Below are 24,080 nucleotides of genomic sequence, written 5' to 3' on the forward strand. Positions count from 1 at the left end.
CAGAATTATACATATGTACAAACTCTATACTTCTCCCCTAGGACAGCAAGGCCCAATAATACATTTTAAAATACTAGATTTCCAGCATTGTGTCTAGCTGATGTCTGCCTCTACGAATGAGCGAATTTTATACATATATGCACTTCTCGTTTGCGATACTAAATCCTATTATCCAATAGATATAACTGATATGGAATTAATTGACTGTGCAATTCGTTACGATACTTGTTTTAAAGTAAAATTGAAAACTTTCTAATGCCCGTTCTAGACTGGAGGATGAGCCGACTCTCGGCTCATCCGCCTTCTATAGTGTACGTGACATAAACTATACATAAACTATAGATTTTTACCCGTCTACACCACTCACTCGGATGAGCCGAGAGTTGGCTCATCCGCCAGTCTAGAACGGGCATAATGCGAATTGATTCCCTATGTCATATATTGCTACGTTCATAACTTCGAGATTCTTTCACGTTGATACTACACATGTTTTGTGTTTTAATAAAAAAATCTGTACAGTATGAACATCCTATAACTATATAATCATAAAATTTTGGAAGATTTTCTTCCAAAAATACTTGTGCATGTTTTACCTTATATTTATATCGTAATTAAAATAATAAAACTAACTTCGATGAATTAAACAAAATTAGTGATTTTACTTGAAAAGATGTGAAAATTGATAAGAACTTTGATAAATGTATATGTGTGCATAAGTAAACGTAGAAAACAGATTGATCAAAATATTCACTAGAGATCCCCGTAAACTGAATTATTTAACCAGATAATAAATATTTAAAGGCCAATATACTAGTTTTCTAAAAATTGTTACTCAAATTTATGTTTAAAAAAGGACATGTATCGTGAGATATGCAAGATATGCAAAGTTCATAATTGCAAGGCCATTGATATTCGTATATAGGTATTATACGTGAAACGATTTCACATATTAACGTTTTCTATTAGACTCACTGGATTTTTCTAAGACCTGCTGGATTTTCCTATTTTTTGTTGTTTTGTAAGTATAGAAAATAAATAATTTCCTGTTTCTTTTATTAAAGAATTTGTAAAACGTCGTTTATTATGGGAATCCAAGATTGCCGAAATATGTACTATCGTAATAGAGAAACGATCGTACTAAAACTGCAATAATCGTACCATATTACTCGACAGCGAAGCCACAAGTTTCTTCAACCGCCTGCGTAAGCTTGTCAAGCATCTTTTGATAAGTCGGATAACTTTGCGGTATGTCTATTCTATTGAAACAGGTATGTGCTTTTGGTAGATTTTCGCTCGGGGCATCAACGGCGTGAATCGTGAAGAGCCGTGGACCCGCCGCTCCTGTCGATCCTGCGCAATCAAACGTAATAAGCGATTATTATTTGCATTCTATATTTTTAACGCAATGTGTTTAAATATGAAATGAGCATTTACCTTGCAAAGCTTTGAATCCTTGTAACGGAACTCTGGAGCTACCGGTAACGAACTGAAGCAATCTCGCTCTCATTTCTTCACCGTACGATTCTACTATCTGCCAAAACCATTGTACAACCGGCGTATCGGGTGTGCAATGCTTAAGTCGAGTATGCATCTTCCAATCGTTTATGTCAATAGTGCCCAAACCGCCAATAACTAACTCCAATTCGCGTTCATCAAACGGTCTTAGTAACAGGGGAGGTATCAATTCGTGAAATCCTTTCTGTAACGCTAAGAACTGTTGCTCGATACCGCGCATAAATCGATAGTTTACGTATAAGCGAACGTATTCTCTCTTGTTTTCTTCCGTCACCGGAATGTCTTTACCGCCTGGCTTTAGCTCGTGATTCTTCAAAACGCCGAAACTACTGTGCTCTACGGAAAAAGTAGCATCCAACACGCCGTCTATGCTATTTTCCCTAATAACGTAAAATATAGTAAATTAAAAATTTTTTGAAATCATCTTTAGAAAAAATAACATATGAATCAAATATTGATAATAAAGTTTTCTTAAAAAGAACATGTCACTTACAGCATCCATGTGAGGCTCCTGTGCAGTTCTGGATCGACTCCTTCTATATCGCTCAAAGTTATAGCTTTATTAAGCAGCATTTTATAGAACGGTGTCGTGAAACCACCGTCAATGTGATGACCATGAAAAACGGCGATGCCTATAATCCTTCCGGCAAAATGAAAATACGATAAATGTTCTGGATTTATGCCTGAATCTGGATTAATTTGAAGCGTATAATTATCGTCTCTCGAATACTGAAAGAGCCCGTATTGCGGGTTTAGCATCTCATGAGACAATAAATATAACCATTCGCGTGCCACACCGCCGTAATCAAGGCCTTCCTCGCCGCGGAATTTGACCATGAGCCTCTTGCGCATATCTTTCGGACGCATTTTCATTATCAATCTGTACGATTCCTGTAAGAACAATGTATATTGCTTATATTGCTTACAGGTTCTCGTGTAAAACAAATTCTTATTCTTAATTCTTGGTGATAATGACATACGAAATATTTTAGAACAAAAAAGCTACGTGGATTTAAAATTTGCTTACTTCGAATATTTCATTTCTCGACACCTCCAACCTACAATGTCCACTCTGAGGCTGAAGAGCATTCAATTCCGCTCGAAGGCATTTCAATTTTGCTACTAAATCACGTTTGTATTTCGGAAGAAGTTCATTGTCCATGAGCTCCTTCGGTAATTCCGACACTGTTTGAGCATTTTGGGATGGAGTGCTTTCCACTGAAATGCAAAAAAAAACGCTTGTTAACCCGATCACACTATCCACATATACCCACGGAATAAAGAATCTCGATTTTTACGATAATGCGCCCTAATGAACAAGACTCTTCCGAAATGAAATGGCATTTCACCCAAGTGACAAAACAACCGAGACTGATTAACAGTCAGGCTGTGTTGCATAGATAGACTCGCTCGCAGATAAGATAAAATTGCGAGGCATACACAAATGATCTTTTGTTTTGTTTTTGTGTGAAAATGAGTAGATTATGCGATCCATATTGTGTGAATATTATCAAATGTGTAAGATACCCGCGAGTCAAAGACATAAAGCGCTTCAATTATTCTGCATTGTAGAATATATTTTCTCTTCTCTTTTCTAGCAAAAATATGTTTTTAAAAAATTTCACTCACTTGTTGGAGAATTGTTGTTACTTCCATTTTCATTTCTCGTTGGCTGCTGCGGCGTGGTAGGCTGAACCATCGATGAATTCGTTGTATCGGCCTCAGCGGTCTCACTCGTCACCGAATTGTTCGCATTATTCGCGGTTTGATTGTTCGTGTTATTATTTTGCCTCCTACTATCGGCAGAATAATAATTTTATATTCTTGCGTAATCGCATTTACGTATCTTTCGACTTGCTATACTTACTTCAGCAGATTGCTTATTATTTGACTGGATAGCCTGGGATCGGTAAACTGCGTTGTCCTGTTATTGTGATCTACAAAGTATACCCGTCCACTTTGGGTCTGCCTCATTTCCCATCCGCTGGGAAGAGGACCAAGCTCGTTCGTCAATTCGTTAGCTTGCAAGTCGCGTGGAATCCTCGGGTCGTGCCAAGTAGAAGATCCAGTTGGTACATGATAGAAATATACTTGGCCTTGCTGGGTTTTCCTCATTTCTACACAAACAGTCGAATCTTTTTGCTATATTTATACATCTTTTTCCCTAAATAATTGTATCTAAAAATGATTTCAATCGTACCGTAACCACGAGGTAGATCCGTCGGTTGCGGCGGATCGGTTCGTCTGTCGCTACTCGACATAACGCTATTTCTGTTCCTGTTACTGCGATTAGGCCTTCGAATTTGACCCCCATTGTTAAGGCCACGTTCTACCCTTCCGTTCGCACTTTGATTGCCGTTTTGTTCATCGGTTCCTCTAAAGACGCGCCGCTCCCTCAAAGACGATGCCGGCGTTGTCGCGTTTCTTACATTGTGCTGATTCTGTTGCTGATTGCGATTCTGTTGTTGTTGCTGCTGCGTCGGTGTATTTCTCGGAGTATTTTGCGTCGAATTATCTCGACTAGGTGTTTGACTCGGCGTGCCATCCCCGCCAGTCCATTCAGGCGACGTATGTCTCGCAGGACTCCCTTCATTTCTTACGTTCGGAGAGCTCGCACTACTGCTGGGAGACGTAGGCTCCGACGACGACAACGGCGGTGGTTCCGGTGTCGTCGGTATAATAGCAGTGTTAGGCCTATCAATGACATTACTCGAATAAATTTACGTCATACATATCATGTCATATACGCGCTTTGGCATGAATAGATGTCAAATATTACCGAGCATTCGGGCGAATCCATTGCGTGCTCTTCGTGTGATGATTTACATAGTAAAGTCGACCACTTTCCGTTCTCCTTTCTTCCCAACCATCCGGTAAATCATTCGGACAGCTCAGATCTCCGAGCACGTCGACCACGGCGTTATGACCGACTGTATTGCTCACAGCACCGTTATGGCCATCGCGCGACATCAGAGATACGACAATTTGCCCTTTCACAACATCCGTGTCATCGGAATGAGCTTTACATAGGTCCAAACGTTGATCTAAAAGTATATCGCAAACCAATCTTTATAAACTGCAATGTGTAAGATAATTTTTGATATCAAGAAATATACATGTTTCTTATAAGTAACAAAAAGATTAGATTACTTTGAAGCGCTGAAAACTAAATTTTTTCTCAAATTTTTTATAATACAATTTGCAAATGATAGCGATTTCGATTATTTTTGCTTCGCTAAGTCGCAAATTTGAAAATTAATCCATAATTATTGGTTTCGTTAAAATTTTATTTTTATAAATTCAGCAGATGATAATTTCCCTAAATGTACCAAACAACAAAATCAAATAAATAATACAATATGCCAATTTCATTGTAACTAAAATTCTTTATTTTTTCTAAAATAAGGAAATATTTATCATTCAATTTTTTACCCGCCAGTGCTAACTATTTTAAAATTGGATAACTTTGTCGATACTTGAAATTTCAAAATATAAAAATTTAACCCAATATAACTAGAAATATGATACTTTAAGGAAATACATGTAAAGAAGTAAATAGTATTTTTACCTATTAGAGTAGACTATCCTTTAATTCAGGTTTTAATTAAATTTTAATTTCTTACGGGGTATGACTGTATCATAGGCGCGAAATACTATCTCACGTATCTTTTCTTTTACAAGGTAAAAATAAAATCTAATCTAATAATCTAATATAAAATAAACACAAATACATACATCCTGTATCCTTAAGTCTTTGGATAGTATTCGATAATATGCGTACACATCCTAGAAACCCTCCGTTCTGTTTCTTATGGAATTTTCTATAATTCCATACAGATATGGTGATTCCATCGTTCTTTCCGATATATCTGTATGAACAGGTAACAGTTATTTTCTTTCGTATGCACTTACACTAAATCTCTCTATATTCAACCTAAAAAAATGCTCACAGGTCATAGTGTTGATTCCATTTAGGATCAAGAGTAGCTTTGCAGGTATCTGTACTGTGACACTGTCCAGAACCCTCGACAGTTATTTTAGCAAAGGGATCGGGTAAGCCTAAAAAGTAATCGTTCTTAAATCGCATTCATTTATATTTCTACGTGCTCTTTGTGGAAAAAGTACTCACGAAATAAATCCTTCCTAGCGAGATTGCGGGCGCATAAAACTAAAACGTATATAATCATTAGCCAATATATATTTTCGCGCGCAAACTAATGTCATGAATCATGACAAAAGATTTCTAGCCCTACTATTTTTTTCTATCATACACGCGATTTAATAACGACACATCTATACATCTAATTTATTGAAGTAATCAAATACTAGATTTCTAAGTTCCACATCTAATATCTAATCAGATAGATTTTATAAAATAATCCGATGACAGATTTATAATCTGATAATCTATAACTTCTACAGTATCTTTTGCTGATAGCCACATTTCGTATTTTATTACACATTTACATTCTCTCAAGTATTATTACGATTATTATAATTGTATCATATGATTATCTCTGCTATTATGACGAAATCGATTCAAACTTAAAGACGAATGATATAATAACTCATGTTAAATGTCGTTAACGATGATCGAATAGCCTTTTTAAAGAACAGCCGGATATTAATAATAAAACTAGTCAAAAGGATGATATAAGGCTAAAAATGAGGCCTTGTTAAAGACGTTGCGAATGAATGACACATCAAATGGTCTTCACGACCGTTCAGAATTAACGTTTTCATCGGTCTCCCGGAGAGTACTCGCGGTGGGGCCTCGAGTTAGCTTCGGCGCCGAGGAAACTGGCGCAACCAGACGATGAAAAGAAGCACGACGGAAGTCGTGTTCTTCACCTAGGGTACGCGGAACTCCCGGGGGACCAAGCAGACGTGGTTTGACGTTTACGCGTCGTTTATCGTAGCCCCCTCCCCCGCGGGAAAGAACACGGCGCGTGCGAGGGCATGTTAAATAACGCTAAACATAAACAGGCCCGACGTGCGTGGGCAGGTGCCCTCGTCGTGCGTGCGAACCGCGGTTTGTATCCGGGCTTCGACTTTCACGCTCGACGGGACGCACGACGCCCGAGGAAGAGACGGCCGCAACACTCACTTGTTAGACGGATCTTCATGGCTCCGTTCCTCCTACTACCGCCCGGATTCGACATCCTGCACGCACATTTAACGCTCCGCACCGCGCATCGGCGCCGTAATTGGCAAATAAAGCGAGGGCTGCTCTCCCCTGCTAAGAGAACGCGCGACGGCGATGGTGTTCGCTGATCGCCCGCACCACGCACACATACATGTACATACAAACGCGCGTGCGAACGGTCTCTCGTCGAACGCACTATCGACTTGAAACCGTCAGTCGATTCTCGGAGCGGACTCCTGCACGCGATCTCGAAGGCTCTTGTATGTAATTTTAATTACTTTACGTCATAGACATAAATAAGTGATCGGAATGGAAAATGAATTTTTAAACCGGAAAGGTGAAATTAAATGGAGGAGGAGAGAAGAGGAAAATGTTTATAGCAAATTTAAATGACTACGGCCATTCTAGTTGCTTTGTCTCGATGTATCGAACGAAGCGCGATTGGCATCGTGCCTGTAAGTTGAGTCGCTCTTGCGGAACACGCGCATTGGGAACGTTTAGCTGCCGGCATTCGAGAATAAAACTAGATATTCACTAGAAATTGGAAATGAAAGAACAATATGTATTTCATCTTTTTAAATATTCTGAATTCCCTTGCTTTGTGTTGACAAAATTAAATATATTTACTTATTTGATATTTAATAAAAAACAATAGAGTATATAAGGATCTAAAGGTGACTGTAATTAACTAAACTCCGATTAATTTAATCAGTGATTAATTTTAACCAAGGAGTAATTAATCATTGATTAATTTTGTAAGAATTATTACAAAATTTTTCTGGTTACATAATTAATGGTTCATTATATTGTTTGATAATTTAATCACCAATTAAGTTAATTGGAATGATCGGAAATTTGACCAGAGTCGCCCTAAGGAATTATTAACTTTATCGATTAATTCAACGCCAGAACTGCTTTAAAGTAATATTTCAATCTATACAATTCGTCGTCTCAAATTTAAATTTTTTTTCTGTGTATCAAGCAATAACAGAAAAATTTTATTCATGTAAACAAAATTATGCAGTCTGCAGATATTACTTGACAAGTTAATCGTCGATTAAATTAATCGAAATTTGGTTAAAGTTACCTTGAGGCTGCTTTTCCGAAAACAGTACAGACTTAAACAAAAGTTGCATCACATAAAACTTCCGATATTTTATTATGTAACATCGCATTTGATTTGTACAACGCGATAACGAGTGAGCCACTTGTAAATATTTTCACATTTTTCAATGAACACGCTGAAAGAAAGGAAGAAGCGTCAAGGGAATGCGTCTTCAGAAAAGCGTCCTCAATCTTTTTCTTCATAATTTTCCTTTATTGTTGAAGTCTTAGCGTAAAAACGTACAAATCAAAGATAAATATTTCGTGAATATTTGTGAAAGGACGGCGGACACAACGAACTTATTTCAGCGCCGAGATACAATCAAATGACGTCGTCTATAAAAACGTCATGATGTTATCGTTCCTTTTCTTCTTGTTCTCGTTACTTGTCAAATCTCAGAATAGCATGACTTAAATTACGAGTGCGATATCAGTACATTATTAATGATTATGATACCAACTGGCCTGCTTCTACGAAGGGACTGCCGCTTATTAATAGTAACGTATTACACATATATATAATATATATGTATAATATGCAAGTATGTATCATTGTCATGTGATCCCTGCACGTTTTGTACTATCATCGATTATATATCGTCGCAAAGTCACATTTACATTAGAAAGCTTTATTTAAACAGAAATTTTTCTTTATCCATAAGAGAAAAATGTCTTGCGAATATTTTATCTTTATTCAATTTCTAAAGATTTTTAATCAGAATTTTGAAAAGTTAAGCAAGTTAGAGAAACGTAGAATCTCGATGAAACAGACACTTCGCGTCGAAGTGCAAGACAAATGGCACAAGTCGCGAAGCCTCGTAACTCGTGCTTCGCATGATTCAAAGAAATCGGCGGAACTTTGCGACGCCGTATGTATGATTCGCGTTTCGCGACTACACTTGGCTACCCGGCTGAAAAGAAAGTTTCCTTCGGGGAAACTCTTTGGCAGTATCCAATCCCTTACAGATTAGAAAAGTTTTCCGTCGATTGCGGAATGTGATTAACACCGATTGCCGGCCGCGCAGTCCCTCGTTGTACTTAAAAGCGATTCAGATCTCAGTTCTCCCCCCGAAAAGTGAGGAACGCGTCCACAAGGAAAACGATGCCCTCGATAATACTGAGAGACCCTTTGGCCAAGCCGGTATCGCGGAACGATGACTTGTGTCCGTACTTCTGGAAGTAGTCGATGTTGAGCGCGCCCGCGGCGATGAACAGGGCGCATCCAATGAGCGCGAAGAAGAGATCCTAAAAAGGTAGAAGATTGCATTTAGTGAAAATCCATATTATGACGTCCTGTTAATTATACTCCTACTAATGTATTTTAATTTCTACATTATTGCATTAATTATGTAATTTTTATTATGCACACGTACACATAAATTAAGAAACACATCAACATGTAATTAATTGAAATGCAGCTTCTTTAATTTTTTAAAATTCTTTTCAACTTTGATTCTCGCGATCTCGCATTTTCTAAGCGTTTGTATTCCATTTATACATATATCTTTATATCGCAATGTTTATCTGGCGAGAAATGTATCTTGCAACATCTGCTAAAACATACCACACGGCGGTTCACCGGTGTTCCCATCACGCTGCCGATAAACAAGCCGACCAGAATAATCAGGTATCCCCCAAAGGTTCCCATGGTTATCATCGCGGTATGTTGATCTCCTGCATTGAAGGAGTTGTAGTGCAACCCGATAAGGATGCATACCAAGAGCTGTAATCAGAAATATATACATTTAATGAATGAAAATTTCTCTTACAATTAGTCTACGCGCTAATTTTCTTTTTCTTTTCTTCATGAACAAAGGTTCATTGGAAGTAAAACACTTCATTGTATCATATTTCCCTGAATAATCTCTCGCTTTTACCATTCATGTAGAAACTATAGCAGTTTTTTTGTTACAAAAGTGAAGGTACGGATATCGCTCACAAAACTGGGTCAATCTGGAGAGAGTCGACCCTCGTTCGATTCCATCATAAATAACATATTGTCCACTACTGTCCCAGTTGGCAACTTTTTATTTCTAGACAACAGATTCTAAATATGATCGTTCGGTATAATTCGTCGAATCATTAACATAGTCATAAGCATGAGAATAGTATCTACTTCGAAGTGTGTCGTTATATATGACGAGCAGAAGAAGCCCATGATCAACGGCAAATCTCAAAACTGTTTTAGCCAAAAAATCCTTAAAAATTCGTGGAATGTCTGTTTAATCATGTAAAAATAATAGGCGTATATATAAATACGTCTATAAATCTATAAATTTAGATTTTGATTCAGTAAAAAAGTTTTTTATTTCTATAATATATAATATTTTTTTCGATTATAAAATAATATATAATATTTATGCACAAGGAATTAGATAATAATACAGATTATCTCTTTAACTAATTGGCAGGCAATGGCAGCTGAAAATAGGAAAATGTAAGCGAGGAATGTAGAAAAATTTATGAGCGTTTTATTTCGCAATTACATAATTTTCATTTCAAAATCCGTGGCGTCAACATTAAAATTGCACCGGTCGGCCTTGATGCGATGAACACATTTGCCTGACACCGAATACATCTCAAAGAATCCCGGGCTTGGTCACCCACGTGTGCGTCGATAAGCATGCGATACTACAGCCAGAGCTGTGTGTCACTAATTGTAAGGAGTGCCATTATATGGTACGGTACATATTAGCAATATAAATATGTACTGTACGCGTGTGTCAAAAAAGCAGCGCAGTAATTATTCTATATATGTTTTGATCAGTATTAATTCAATGCATGCATATATTTGTATGCTGCAATTTTTTATTTTATCCAGAACAAGCATCGTCATTATCTTTTGTATTAATTCAACGTAATGTTGTGTACTAATAATGTTTATTAATTAATTTTAAATATACTTTCGCTTACAAATTAATGCAAATACATTGTTACACGGTTCGTCAGCAAGTAAACTAAAATATTTTAAATCTTTTAGCAGAAAAATAATTGCGAAATAATATTATATCGTTAAGATGATTTTATCAAGAAACTAAACGAAAGAAAGGAGCTGAAATTGTATTTAGGAAACATCAGGCGTAGTTAAAATATTGCCGGTACAATGTTATGAGTCAGCGTTAATTTGAAAACAAAGCTAAATAAATGTTCAGCAAGATAAATTAGCAAAACAGCTGTTTTTAAAAACCTTATTCTGATTAATAACGCTCTTTATCAATTGACGCGTTTTTTACTATTTGTATACTTTTAATATTATATTAACTTCAATTTGATAAAATATACGATTATTTTAAAGAGCTAGCAGTTATCGAAAATTAGCATCGAGTTATGATTTTCTACCGCTTACAAATGCAACTGAAGTGCTTGAATAAAAAGTTTCTCACGTAGGTCCCGAAGAATCCTAACGGAAGCCTCTCGTACCGATCGACTTCCGGGCGAAGCAAACCGTAATAAGAAGAGAGAGAGAACGCTCTTGTGCGGTAATCAGCGCCGCTTATGTCACTCTCCATTCTCGCCGCCTTACGAATCGCGAAAGATATGCAGCGCGGAATGTCGCGCAACCAACAATTCCCCGGCTTCGAGACGAGCTTTGATTTTCTCAAAAGCGCGATTCAAATCGCGAGCAGCGCAAGAAATTGAATCAATCGATCGGAGGAAACAGCGCAGTAACGTTAAAAATAAATTCGAGGGCATGGTGGAGCTCTCAAAGGAGTATGAGGCGACCTCGAGGATAGTGTTTCTCTTACGGCTGGAAATACGTGTGCAAGAAACGCTGATAGGTTTATGTAGCTCGACGTCGAACCTTGCACTTTCTCGAAGAACCTAGTTTTCTGCGCAATTTCGAATGCTAAGAATAAAACAGCTCTTTAAAGCAATCTATTCTTCTAATTTGCAAATGATACTTGCACGCTTTTCCGGTTATGTTAATTAATGTTTTGTAATATGACATCATGACGATTGAATTTGTACACTGAAAGAAACCTGATTTACCACGTTCATAATTTCTTTTCTCGCTTACGATACTGCGCACAGTATCTATTGGAATAACTACGTAATAGAATTTATGCTCTAATTTATCACTCGAATATATATTGATGTGTGATTTGCACTTCTTCAGAAAGATAAAATAATGCTACGCTTTTAAAGCATTTTGAAGTTGAAACTTGATCCGATGTTATAGTGATAAATAATTAAAGATATATAATAATTACTTATATTTCTTAATATACTTACAAGCTCAAGGAATTTTATGATCGACAGCCTCGTAATGGTAGCCATTTCGTCTGATCTATAAGTAGGAGAGAAATAGTATAAATTAGTTAATTGTGTGTACAATTCATTAAAATAAATAATAATGCTCTTTTGCTTGTCACAAGTTACAAAAACGTCGCGTCTGGATTTATAAAATTACGATTTATGCATTACGATTACGTGTATCATTGATGGACAAGAATGCACTGTATAAATGCAAATACAATGACTATAACTACAGAATGTAAGTCGTATGAAAGCGTAATGAACAGTAAAGAGGAAAAAGAAATGGAGGCACGACAATCGATATAATAGTACAGTCGTATAAACGAAACCGCAAATGGATGGTGTTAAAGTGATACAAGCCTCTTTTATCGAGGAAGACATTAAACATACAATAAATTAGTAATGCTGTTCGATAAAATATACGACTAATGCACACGTCTGGTAAACTTCCGTAAAACGCAATTATATTTTACGACTGCATATATAAATATATATGTACATAGCAAAAAATGAAAAGGATAAATTCTTTATGTTATAATTATGTTATGACTATAAATTCTTTTATGTTGTCGATTAAAAATAGAGTTTTTCTTATAAATTCTTTTATTTTATATAAAATTGGCAAACTACTGTGCAGTTCGCACCAAATTCTTTTTCTCTTATATCTGTTGCGGAATTAAACACGCCAGCGTTTGCTTTATCTCATTTCATCGTGAAAAATCCCATTTATTATGGGTATTATCTAAATAAAGATTCTTCTTGTAATTAACAATATCAAAAATTATAACATAATACATTTATATATTTTATCAGAAGACGGAAGACACGAACCATTACAACATATTGTGTGCGCGTATATAGTCTACGACACTCTACGATGACATGTCGTGACCACAATGACCTTAATATATCATCGTGACATTTATTGCTATTTTAATGATAGGAGTCTAAATTTAACTCTTTAATAATTTCCGCAGGTTCTTAACTTGTGTTGACATTTTTATGTATTTTACTTGCCTTCTCATACAGAAATTATTCGTAGCAAAATTCGATGCTGTTCCTTTGTATGACAAAAATTGTATGTACGCTTTAATATTCTATTAAACATATATACATATTTAAATATATGGTACATTATAAAAATTATTGTATCATTAATATGACTTGTTGAACATACAAAGCTATCGCATCGAAAGTAGCACGAAATTGAACCGAAACTTAATAACAACCAACTCTCATACTATTTTTAGATATATCGGATAACCCTTGAGACAGACTTAATCACAGAGTCCGAAACTCTGTAAGCTTTTCTCAGAAGGAAAAAATAAAAATATAAATCGTGATATAATTATATTTTAAATCGTAATTATATAAAAACTTTTAATTAATAACGTGGTAATAAATTCTTTAAAATTAATAATGTGGCAACAAGTATCAGGAGATATTGCTTTGCGGCATCATGTCAGTTGCCGTAGGCAAATATTGTGCATGCTTAATTGCACTAATACAATCTTTACGTCATTTTTCATTGGATGACTTGAGCGGGTCGGCACGCGTGATGACCATGACATACCCAAGATGGGTAGAATGCAACAAAACTAGAAATAGCGCGATGTGTGTCCTGCATGCTCACATCGTCATTGAGTAAGAAGTGTACTTGTTAGTCAGTTATGTCGAGCGTCGAATTGAATTGCTTAATCGCAGCTGCTTGAATCATCGAAATGAAATTGATATAGCGATGTTTCAGTGAATCATTTTTACATTAATCATGTTAGGAGAAAATGTTATCTCACAAGTTGGAATAAATAGACATGAAAGATATGCCGGGATACATATGCATATACATGTATACACATATTTCATACAATTTTATTTATTATCTTATCAATTTTGTATAGAAAGGTCATATATAATTAAATGCGCCCGTGAGGTTTGTAAGCATTAAGAGGCATGGACTTGTGGACAGTAATGCGTCAAAATAAAAATATAAATCATTTAGATTGTTTATCGTCTGCAATAATTACGTTGAAAACCTAATATGGGTAACAAGATCTCATTATTACTCGAAATAACCTGTGATTTTGAACGAGTACGTGACATAAATTAAACGTTGAGAGATAAATCGCGGTCATATAACGTATGAGAGGGGGAATGCATTTTTTACACCAAAAAGGAAGACACTTTCACGATGCCCGCCACTGCCTTGACTCCGTTTTTATAATTTCTTTCGGACTTTTTCCCTTTCGAGGCTATGCTCTTTCGAAAATTGCATCGAAACCAAGATATATATAAATTATTAAAGATATTATAAATGATTAAAGAAATACTTGCAAAAATATAATAAAAACAAATAGTGAGATCACTGGATTTCAATATTTGTATTATCGTAATAATTTTAAGTAAATATCTTATACCTTTTATATTTCTAACCTTTTATATTTCTATTTTATATCGCTAATAATTATTTTGTGACAAATGATCACATTGCAAACTTAAGAAACAAAATTATATACATATAGTGCTCCGAAACTTTTAAATCTACATTTTGATGATACACAATATGACGCTATCTTATATCTTCATTCTTTACATATATTTCTTCTTACACTCTGTACTTAATATCGATTAAAAAATACATACTGCGTATATGTAAATGCGCGATGCATCCGAAGTTCACATACTTATTTTTTTCATGAATTGCATTATTTAAAAGACAAAAATACGTCATTTTGTATGACATTACTCGCGTTATTTGATAAAAATAGTTGATACGTTTTATTCAAGCGAAATATTATGTCTCTCTTTCAACAATATATATATAATTTGGTATAAATTATATTTATATTTAAGATTCTCTCTTTAAAATATTTTTAAAAATAACAATTAAACATTTAGTTTTATAATCGGTCATATCTTCTATCTTTCTGCAAAATTTGTTATGATTTTCGTACGTTTGTAAACAGCGGAGTAACGTCTCGCATCTTATTCTAATATCTTACTCCAACCGGTCAAGGCTAGTCGGCCCACAAACCAGCACACAAAAGAACAGCACGAACAAAGAGCTTGGAGCGGGCGTTGGAAGCGTCTTAAACCAGCGTCCATATTAGCGTTGTTATAAAATTTCCGATTTGCAAGAAACGTGAAAAAAGACTTTCAACTCCATTCATTCACGTATAATCGGGCGTATTCAGCGTCGTAGAGTGTACTACGTACTTACGTGTTCACGCTTTCGATTCACCGGACGGTCGTAGCTGCTCGCGAGACGAGGGTTCAACGACGACTGATGCTGAAGACCAACCACGCATTGTGGAGGCGCGTCAGCTAGCCTCGATTTTTACGATCGACGGAAACATGCCGACTTTTACATCACAGCGTTCACGCATCGGACGAACACAGACGCTACGGTTCAGTGGCGCTCATTTTAGCCGTGAATCCGCTTGACGGATGTTGTCATAAGTTTACGTTTTGTTATGAATTTTAATGTGGAATGAAATTATAGTACGGTTAGCAAAACGACGTGGTCGACAAAATGACAAAGTCGCGCGAGTAAAAGCATAAAGACTCACACAGGTCGAAAAAATTGCAACGCGTCCTTTAGGAACATATAACCTTTGTTTGAAGTTTAATTAATTTTAGTTAATATTTGCATGGGAAAAAGGATATAAGCAGTATTAATAAAGAGACAAATGAAAATTTCTTTAATAAAATTTCAAGAAGATTAAATACGGAAATTTAAAGCATTATTTTTTTATTATAGAAAAATTCTACTATATTAAGTTATACTTTAAAATGCTCCAATAATCATAACAAAAGTGTATTTGTAACATTTTTTTAGGGTTCTTATTTTGATAATTACAATGCATTTTAATGTCAAATTTACTCTATCAGTTACGAAAATTCTAATGTTCTCAAGTATTTCTCTAATTAATTTAATCACGTTACCTTATATTTAATTAAAATGTTATAATTTGTGATAATTATATATATACAAACTTGTTCATTAATTTAAAGATAGTACATTGTTATTTAGTCAGCTGCCCGACTTTTAAATTAGCCATTTATTTCATCTCGTCGCAGACACAACGATATTATTTAATAATTGCTTGCTTTTTTGCAATGACGTAATTACGAGAGAGATATCATCTGTGGAATAAAAGAAAATCCAGGAATCGGATAGTGACTCAAGAATTACGTCGATTCTACGTTTCGAGCGTGACATCATATCATTCGTTATGCGATGACGTTATACATATCGATTCAGAAAAAAACATGAAAATGCGAGACTGGTGCGAGTTTCATTTTATGAATAACTTCTGGTACATTATAGAAAAAAGTTTCTTATGTCAATTTTTTAATTGGCATTCAATATTTTGAAAATTAAACGTTTAATTAAAACTCTATTAAAACAAAGATTTCTTAAATTTGAGTGAACAATAACATATAATTCTTTAATCTGAGAACAATGCCAATCTCAGGACAATTAACAGTGTCTTTAAAAATCAACTCGGCATTATTCGAGGAGCATCAAAAGTCAGGCTAGAATTTTCTTTTCGTACGCTTATGAAAATCAACAATTGTTGCGTAAACCACAAGCGTGTATAACCAGATTCATCCGTTGCCCGATATATCGGAGCGTATACACATTCCTTAGCCCGTACTACCAACATGCGAAGGGTACGACGGCCGTAGTATAGTTCCTCGAAATATCCCATATGCCTGTGCCTGTTAGGGTCTATCCCGCACACAAGTGTCCGACTCGCACGCTCGTGTTACGTTTTCGTCTTTATTTCCGCTGCCGCTCTTCCACACCCACCCACCCACACGCGTGCACAGAACATACACACACACGTACACACAGACACGTGTGTACGCTGCCAGCAAATTACCCACGACCGTTCGCGTTCGCGTTCATTAGCCTCCTTTCGCCGGTTACTTGCGATACAACACGCGTTTTCGCCGAGTCCTCGACACGCCCGCCATGGATATCGTTCGATATAAAAGAGTCTCTTTATTAGGATCAGACGTCTGCTTACAAATGTCTGCGTTAAGAGCAATGAAATCATATTAAATTATTAATATCAACAGTAAAGAAATGTTGAAATAATACAACAAACATTATGGAGTCTCTGCTTGAATTCAATATAATCTACCATGTTTTTATAAAATTATTTTTGTAGAAATATATTCTTCATTATGTAAAAAACAAATTTGTAATTAATACATAAATGTAATTAAATGAACACACATTGTTGATACGATAAATTAGTTGAAGTGATAATATAAAATATTGTTTTTTTTTTTAGAAGATTTGTTACTCAGAAAGATAGTCACTCATAATGCGCGTATGAGTAATTCTTTATCAGTATGAATCATTTACGCGAAAAATATTGACATTATAAAATTGTCATCGTAATTCCATGAAAATAATCACATTAATACAGCTTTAAAATATATTATTTAATCGTATAAAATATTTTAGGCGTAAAGATTTATTTATAAAATATATCGAATAAATGTTCATGACATAAGTAGATATATACATATTTTATCGTTGTTATTTCTGCCAGTTATTTATGTTTTTTACATTAACTGCAAAAATGAAAAAATTATTGATAGTAAATTTATTCCTAATAAAATTAATTACGCGAACAAATATTGTGCGAAGAAACTTATTTATTTTGTGAACAGCTTAGGCTTATTATAAATTAACTGTTTTATTCGCAGAGCTGGATAGCTTCACTAGCTACCATTGCAGAATCTCTCAAGATGGCGTAATGGATGCCTGTTCAACGATTTCAGAAAAGCAATAGTGAGAGCGATGTACCAGCAATCGCTATTCTTAATAATTAACGATTATAAAAAAAAAATCCAAGTGCGTTACATGACGTGAATTATTTGGAACTCATGCTTTGGTTTACTTTCCATTTTCATTTTAATATAATTGTACCAGTCGACGAAGCAGCAATAAAGTATCGGTTCGTCGTCCATATCCTAAGAGGAAAATAAAATTTTTCCGGTTTATTCCGAATTATAAAAATTGCCGAACTTTATCTTTTCCAGAGGAATCTTTTTCAGAATTTCTGTCTTTTTGTATGTTAATATGTATTTTTTAAATGCATAAGTATTGTACATCTTTGTTGAAATTCTTCAAGTGGAAATCGTTTTACTGATCATTGGATAACCTTAGAACTAGAACGACCAATGTTGTGGATTCTATAGACCGAAAATAGAACCCTTATTCTACATCTGAACACAGAACGCTCCTTTTTTTTATTTAGCGCAGTCTATAGACATGGCCTGTTTCAAGATCCAAGGTGTCGATAGAATTGTGAGTAAATGGTATTTTCTCGAATCATTCTTACCGGACTATCAGCGATTGCAGCGAGAGCGGTCAATTCTTTCAGGGTAGGAATCGGTGGCAGTTCTCCGATATCGGAATCGTGTACGCCAATTTTTTCTTCTGTTATGGAATGATCACTTTCGTCTGCGCTAGTAGAACTGGAACTTCGCGTATCATCCGATGTATCCCGAATCTGAAAACCGAAAACATTTATATTCTATACATTCTAACTAAATAGTTAAAAAAATATTTTTTTTAAATTATGCTAAATAAATTATTTAAACCATGGTCCTAAAATAAAATAATAATAATATTTTTCTTTATTCTCAAATTTTTTAAACACTTATTTTTTCGAAGAATTCAAATCAATGAATAATTATAACATATATAATTTACGTAAATTTTTACAAAATGTCACATATAACGAAAATATATTATGGATAAAACTGATAATTTCAAAAGAAAGATATATCTTACGTAATAACGAATAATTGCTTATGCCCACGCACCCACTGCCATTGGTCGAAAAGAACCCACGTTTGAATTAGATACAGACTCATAACGAAGATCGATAATATGCACATTACAAAGTTATGAATGAAGATAGGATGCTCCAATATTTCTTCGTCAGTAAATTCAGTAACATCGATGTACATATCGGCGTGTTTCATCTCCATTATTCCTGTCACAAGCATCAGAATAGCTCCTGACGCGCATATTGTGAGAGGCTTGCAGGTTCGTTTTCACAGCAATGCATAATTATTTAATGCGGATACGCACAGTTAAAATTTTGTTTATTATATTGCATCTATATTGAAACAACTAATTCTGCATATAGAGACGTATACGATAAATGAAATTTGTAATTTTACAAGATAAGATCAGTTGTCGCTATTATAAAAGAACTCGAATTGTGTAGTATTACAAAGACATCTAAAGTCTTAAGAAAACTGTATCAAGAGTTATATTATAAGAGTCGTATATAGTTAATCATTATAAGATATGTCACATATATTTCATACGTCTTTGTAAGCGTTTTTGAGAAAAGAATTTACTATTATAGGCCTGTCGGGAAGTATCTTTTTAACAAGCCAAAGGATCATAAGAACAAGGCTCAGCAACATGCAGATAGGATACACGAAGAAAATGGGGTTTCTTTCTTCCGGCAATGATGGGACTGTATCATCTTTTTCTCGTGCACGTTTGTTCATATAGTGATGCACATGATGAAACACTTCGATAGCCGATGTGAACACCTAAAAAGATTTTCCGTTGTAATATTTCCGGCATGTTTAATAATAAGAATACTCTCAGCAATAAAAATAGATATAATCTCTCTCTCTCTCTTAATAATAAAATTAAAAGAAAACATAAATATAGATTACGAGAAGAAAGCAACGTGGTAACGAAAAGAAACTCTGTAAGCTGCAATTTTCATAGACGCTCGCGAGATATGTATCCTGTGTACGTGTGTATTGCCAGCGACGCTCTCTTAGCAGGTTTCCACCGATCGTGACAAAACCGTCAGCTGAAATAGAACGCGAGTAATCGAACACTGCGGGAAGCCGCCGGTTTTCTTCCTGAAGCGATTAGAATTCGCGGAGTACACGCGTCGGCACGCGTGCTCATGCGTAAATACGTCCGATGCGTGTCCGATGCTCGACGCACATGTCGTATCCGATTACATAATAAAAATATCGATGTCACGATTATCGTTACACTGAATCACGGCGCGACGACGAGAAATCCCGACCGAAAAACTGGGTCGGTCGTATTGTTTTAATCATACAATTATTTCATCTTGAGATGGAGGCACGTAACGATAGCGATATACTATATCCTAAGGTATTACGTGTCGTGTTTTTTATCGCACGAAGAAGACGATGACGAAATATTATATTCCTCTTTATTTCGTATGTGTGCGAAAATATTTTTAGATTTGCTTCATTTAGTAAACGTTTCAATAACATATAGGAATATCATGAATAACTGATCGAGATATATATATATATATATATATATATATTCGTTATTTCTTGCATTTCTTGCAATACAAGCGTATGTATCTTCTGATACATTTTCCTTTTAATTATATTTCTAATATTTTGAGGATAACGCGTGATTATTTTTTACTATTGCTTTCCGGAATAAACATTTTGCATATATGAGAAAATTGAATTACGTCCGCTCAAGAGCGAAGTAAATTTTTCAACACGTTCAATTTCTTACGAGTTGAACAAAGTGTAGACTGGCGTGCACGACGTGCGAAAGATCCGTTCTTCTCTGAAACTTTCTTTCGCCGCTGTGATATATAGCCGCAAGCTTGGCAACTTCTCGGAGTCTGCGAAGCTCCAGTTCAGCTTCATCCTCCCTAATCGATTCTCTATTTTCAGCTTGACTCACCATTAAGTCATTAATTATTAACTCAAATTGTCGGCAGATTCCCTTGTCAATGTAACCTAAATGTAGCGGATTGAACACGACATTCCTGAATTATCTGACAAATGAACAATGACAGGAATGACATCCGCAATCAATTTATGCCAATTAAAGCTGTCTCCGTCAAGAATGCAAACAGAAAATCAATTATATCTCAGTTAAAATTACTCGACGTTAATAAAACCGGTTCTTAGATAATTTAGAAGGTAGATGCAATGCAGAAATTATGTAATAAATATAAAGCATGATTGTATATAATTACATTAATTACATAACTTTTGTTTATAACAATATAATTCTATTATATGGAAGAAACTTTTATGATATTTTTTTAACTACCGATTTCAATGGCAGCAATTGTCCGAATGGTGGATTGCTAACTTCTTCATCTGCTTTACCTTCATATTCATCTCCGTCAGATAGTTAAAAGACCGACGTACATCATTCTCGTCTGATACGACAGATCCGTACAAGTAAACAGACAGATAGAGTTTTCTCCTCCTAATTCCAAGCTTCCTCGATTTTTATCTCGCTTTTCTACCATATTTCGACATAGGATATACTTAGCTGCAGACACGGATCCTCCATTCTCAAGTTAAATTTCACTATTTCTCTTTATATATCCGCAAACATTAGAGAAAATTCTTAGATTAGACATTCAAGAGAGAATAATGCTGCCTTTCAGTAAAACGCCGTAATCAATAAAATAAAATTACGCGAGCACTTTTCTTATACTTTTGAATTTCAATCGCTGACGCTTCGTGCGATCGCTTCACGAAAGTTCAAAAAATCTGAAATCTTTGACAACTGCGAAAACGAAGGTTTACGATCAGATTTCGATACGATCGGCGAACACGCGACACTGTGAAAGGCGTTTTGGAAATTTTCCAATAGAACGTCCGCGCTCTTAACAAGAGAATGGCGAGGATGTAGAAGCTTGCTGGCACTATTGCCGAAAGTGTTCCCGAAATAACGTGCTGATCTCTTCCGATGATATATTAAGTGATTCCCATCTTTGAAAATCAAGATCGATGTGACATATTATAACATATTATAACGTAAACATATTATATGTTTTTTGACGTCATTTCTGCTCTATTTTGATTTTGACGCGCGCATTAAGTAAAATTAAACGACACTGCTGCTCATTCAGATTATAGCAAGCATTACGCAATATAATAAATTCTAGAACTATTGATTTATATCGTATTCTTCTTTTCACCTTTAAATACGAAGAAACGAATCGGTTACATTCGATTAAATTGTCCTATAAAAAAGAATTCTAAAAGTATCTTGTAAAAATTGAAAATAAATCTTCTTTTACAATTATAATTACTTTTTGTCATTAAAATATCGTATGTTATTATAATTCGAAATTATTGTTTTGCACTTTTACTTTCAAAGAGAGAGCAAGTTATCTCTATAATAAACCTCAAATATATGTCTACCATAACGAGCCATAATGAACCGAGTAATGAACGAAGAATGAGAAACGACAGTACGCAACTCGACAGTATAAATTTCCGAGAGAGCATAAGTACTTTCCTTGAGGAAAGTGAACGCTTTACAAAGAACTATAAGCTTCACGACTCCCTTTTGAAAGTGCTCAAACATTCTTACAACACCTTTAAATATTCCCGACGTCGTACAACATTGAAATCTTTCCTCTTTCATTGATATATGATATTTCCACAAAGTTATAGGGACCTGGCTGAACTTTTATAATATTTTATAAAACTCGCCACTACATTGTCCCCACAATAATATATCAAAATGAATAAAAATCTATTTTAATTATTACTTTTCACGATCGTTTGAACGTTTAATCTTTGATTTTATAATCGCTTCCTACCTTCCTACCCGACTAACAAAAAATTACGTTATCGAAGATCGTGTCTTTGTCAGAGTTGCACCCTGCAGCTACGTTGCAATTGCAAATTGCAGCTCACGGTTAATTCTCGAATGCCCGGTGGGTATAAACGCGGAGGTAAGATACTTTATTGTTTTACTTATCCTTCGAGTTGCCGTTCAACGTATAATTATAATCGAAGATGGCACATTACGTAACGATGTAGCATGCGCATCCAGGGAAAGAGCGCATGCTTTTTTTTCTTTAAATTTATAACCTTCTCCCGTATAGTCGTCATTCCTTCAATAACTTCTAGACAGAGAAAGAGAGAGCACGTGGATGCTCCGTGTAATTGTGTCTTTTGAACGGCGCCTTCGTTCCTTTCTCCACCGTCGTCGCCCAGACGACCTTGGCGGTGCGATCGAACAGAAAAATCCGATTTGCTTCTTTTACCAATGCGATTCGATAAATCTCAGGGTAATCGTCGACGAGACGTCGTCGGCGAGTAGGAAGACACCGCATGCCAGCGAGGAAGAAATCAATTTTCCAAGTGAAATTTATTTCTTGCCGCCGCGGTAAAGGCGCGAGAGGCAAAAACGTCTCCGCTCGGCTAAACAAGTGGCTCTTAAATAACTTTCTGTTACGCAATTTCTACTTGTATTTTGCTATCCTCCGTTACTGCACGCGTTATTGCTTAATGGATGATTACAAATGGTTATTAATAAAAAAAATCTGCTCTTTGGAAGACAAGTCAGAAACGTGTTAATTATACGAGAGACCTCAAAGAAGAAACTCCATTTCGCTGGCATGCACACATTCTATTGAAATAATATATACACTATTATTTCAATACTACAAATAATAATCTATTGAAATAATATACACCAGTTTAAGAAATATAAAAAGTTCTCTGCTGTAAAGTAAAAGATATTTACACACGAAAATACATCGAAGATTATACATACACGTGTAGAGAAAATAAATATAGATTGACCGAGGAGTTTTCACAAAAGTTAGTTATGGCCGGAAGAACGTGATTTCGGGATATAATAAAGATCCGAAAAGAACATCTTGAAAAATCGAAGATTTATTTGTGCAAGTGAGGAAAATGTGATGATACTTTTTTTCCCTGAAACCGGCTATCCATCTCCAGTCGTGTTAATAACGTGTTAAATTCGTCGCGTTGTATGTACAATCAGTACAATGCTTCGTGTTAGCAATACAAAATCAAAATTGCTCGATTCCACATGACTCTATTGTTTCCAATACACCGCAGCGATAAGTAGGTACAACAGTACAATAAATGTGGAACTGCAGCTGCAAACACCAGCGGAGAGTTTGCGCGATGAATCAATCGGATCTGCATATTTCTCGGCGCGTATCGAGAACTTAGACGTATACGTTTTCACCTGCGCAACATCCTCCTCAAA

At 35.4% G+C, this 24,080-nt stretch overlaps 3 protein-coding genes across 5 annotated transcripts; all 3 read right to left on the reverse strand.

Annotated features, from left to right (window-relative positions):
• Nucleotides 1-350: 350 nt before the first annotated feature.
• LOC112454392 (E3 ubiquitin-protein ligase SMURF2) lies at nt 351-6,809 on the reverse strand. 2 transcript variants are annotated; one of them, XM_025015766.1, is made up of 12 exons: nt 6,623-6,809; nt 5,645-5,683; nt 5,466-5,574; nt 5,251-5,384; nt 4,295-4,559; nt 3,716-4,209; nt 3,383-3,632; nt 3,145-3,311; nt 2,543-2,733; nt 2,009-2,406; nt 1,435-1,895; nt 351-1,350 (listed from the first exon to the last, which is right to left on the reverse strand). In XM_025015766.1, exons 1-12 carry the CDS (start codon nt 6,675-6,677, stop codon nt 1,163-1,165), a joined length of 2,751 nt encoding a protein of 916 aa, XP_024871534.1. In that variant the 5' UTR covers nt 6,678-6,809; the 3' UTR covers nt 351-1,162. The 2 variants fall into 2 exon arrangements, with proteins under 2 accessions (XP_024871534.1, XP_024871533.1); XM_025015765.1 differs by having other exon boundaries at nt 3,145-3,308; nt 6,623-6,778.
• A 1,147-nt stretch (nt 6,810-7,956) lies between these two features.
• On the reverse strand, nt 7,957-15,346 carry LOC112454391. 2 transcript variants are annotated; one of them, XM_025015763.1, is made up of 4 exons: nt 15,240-15,346; nt 11,999-12,053; nt 9,330-9,488; nt 7,957-9,010 (listed from the first exon to the last, which is right to left on the reverse strand). In XM_025015763.1, the coding sequence occupies exons 2-4, from the start codon at nt 12,041-12,043 to the stop codon at nt 8,822-8,824; spliced, it is 393 nt and encodes a 130-aa protein (XP_024871531.1). In that variant the 5' UTR covers nt 12,044-12,053; nt 15,240-15,346; the 3' UTR covers nt 7,957-8,821. The 2 variants fall into 2 exon arrangements, with proteins under 2 accessions (XP_024871531.1, XP_024871532.1); XM_025015764.1 differs by having other exon boundaries at nt 15,236-15,330.
• A 2,553-nt stretch (nt 15,347-17,899) lies between these two features.
• LOC112454393 lies at nt 17,900-20,768 on the reverse strand. The gene is made up of 5 exons (XM_025015767.1): nt 20,592-20,768; nt 19,418-19,618; nt 18,848-19,090; nt 18,385-18,555; nt 17,900-18,013 (listed from the first exon to the last, which is right to left on the reverse strand). Exons 1-5 carry the CDS (start codon nt 20,766-20,768, stop codon nt 17,900-17,902), a joined length of 906 nt encoding a protein of 301 aa, XP_024871535.1.
• Between the last annotated feature and the right edge of the window lie 3,312 nt (nt 20,769-24,080).

The sequence above is a fragment of the Temnothorax curvispinosus genome, unplaced genomic scaffold (genome assembly GCF_003070985.1).
Source record: "Temnothorax curvispinosus isolate PA1 unplaced genomic scaffold, ASM307098v1 QBEX01005026.1, whole genome shotgun sequence".
Taxonomy (NCBI): Eukaryota; Metazoa; Arthropoda; class Insecta; order Hymenoptera; family Formicidae; genus Temnothorax; species Temnothorax curvispinosus.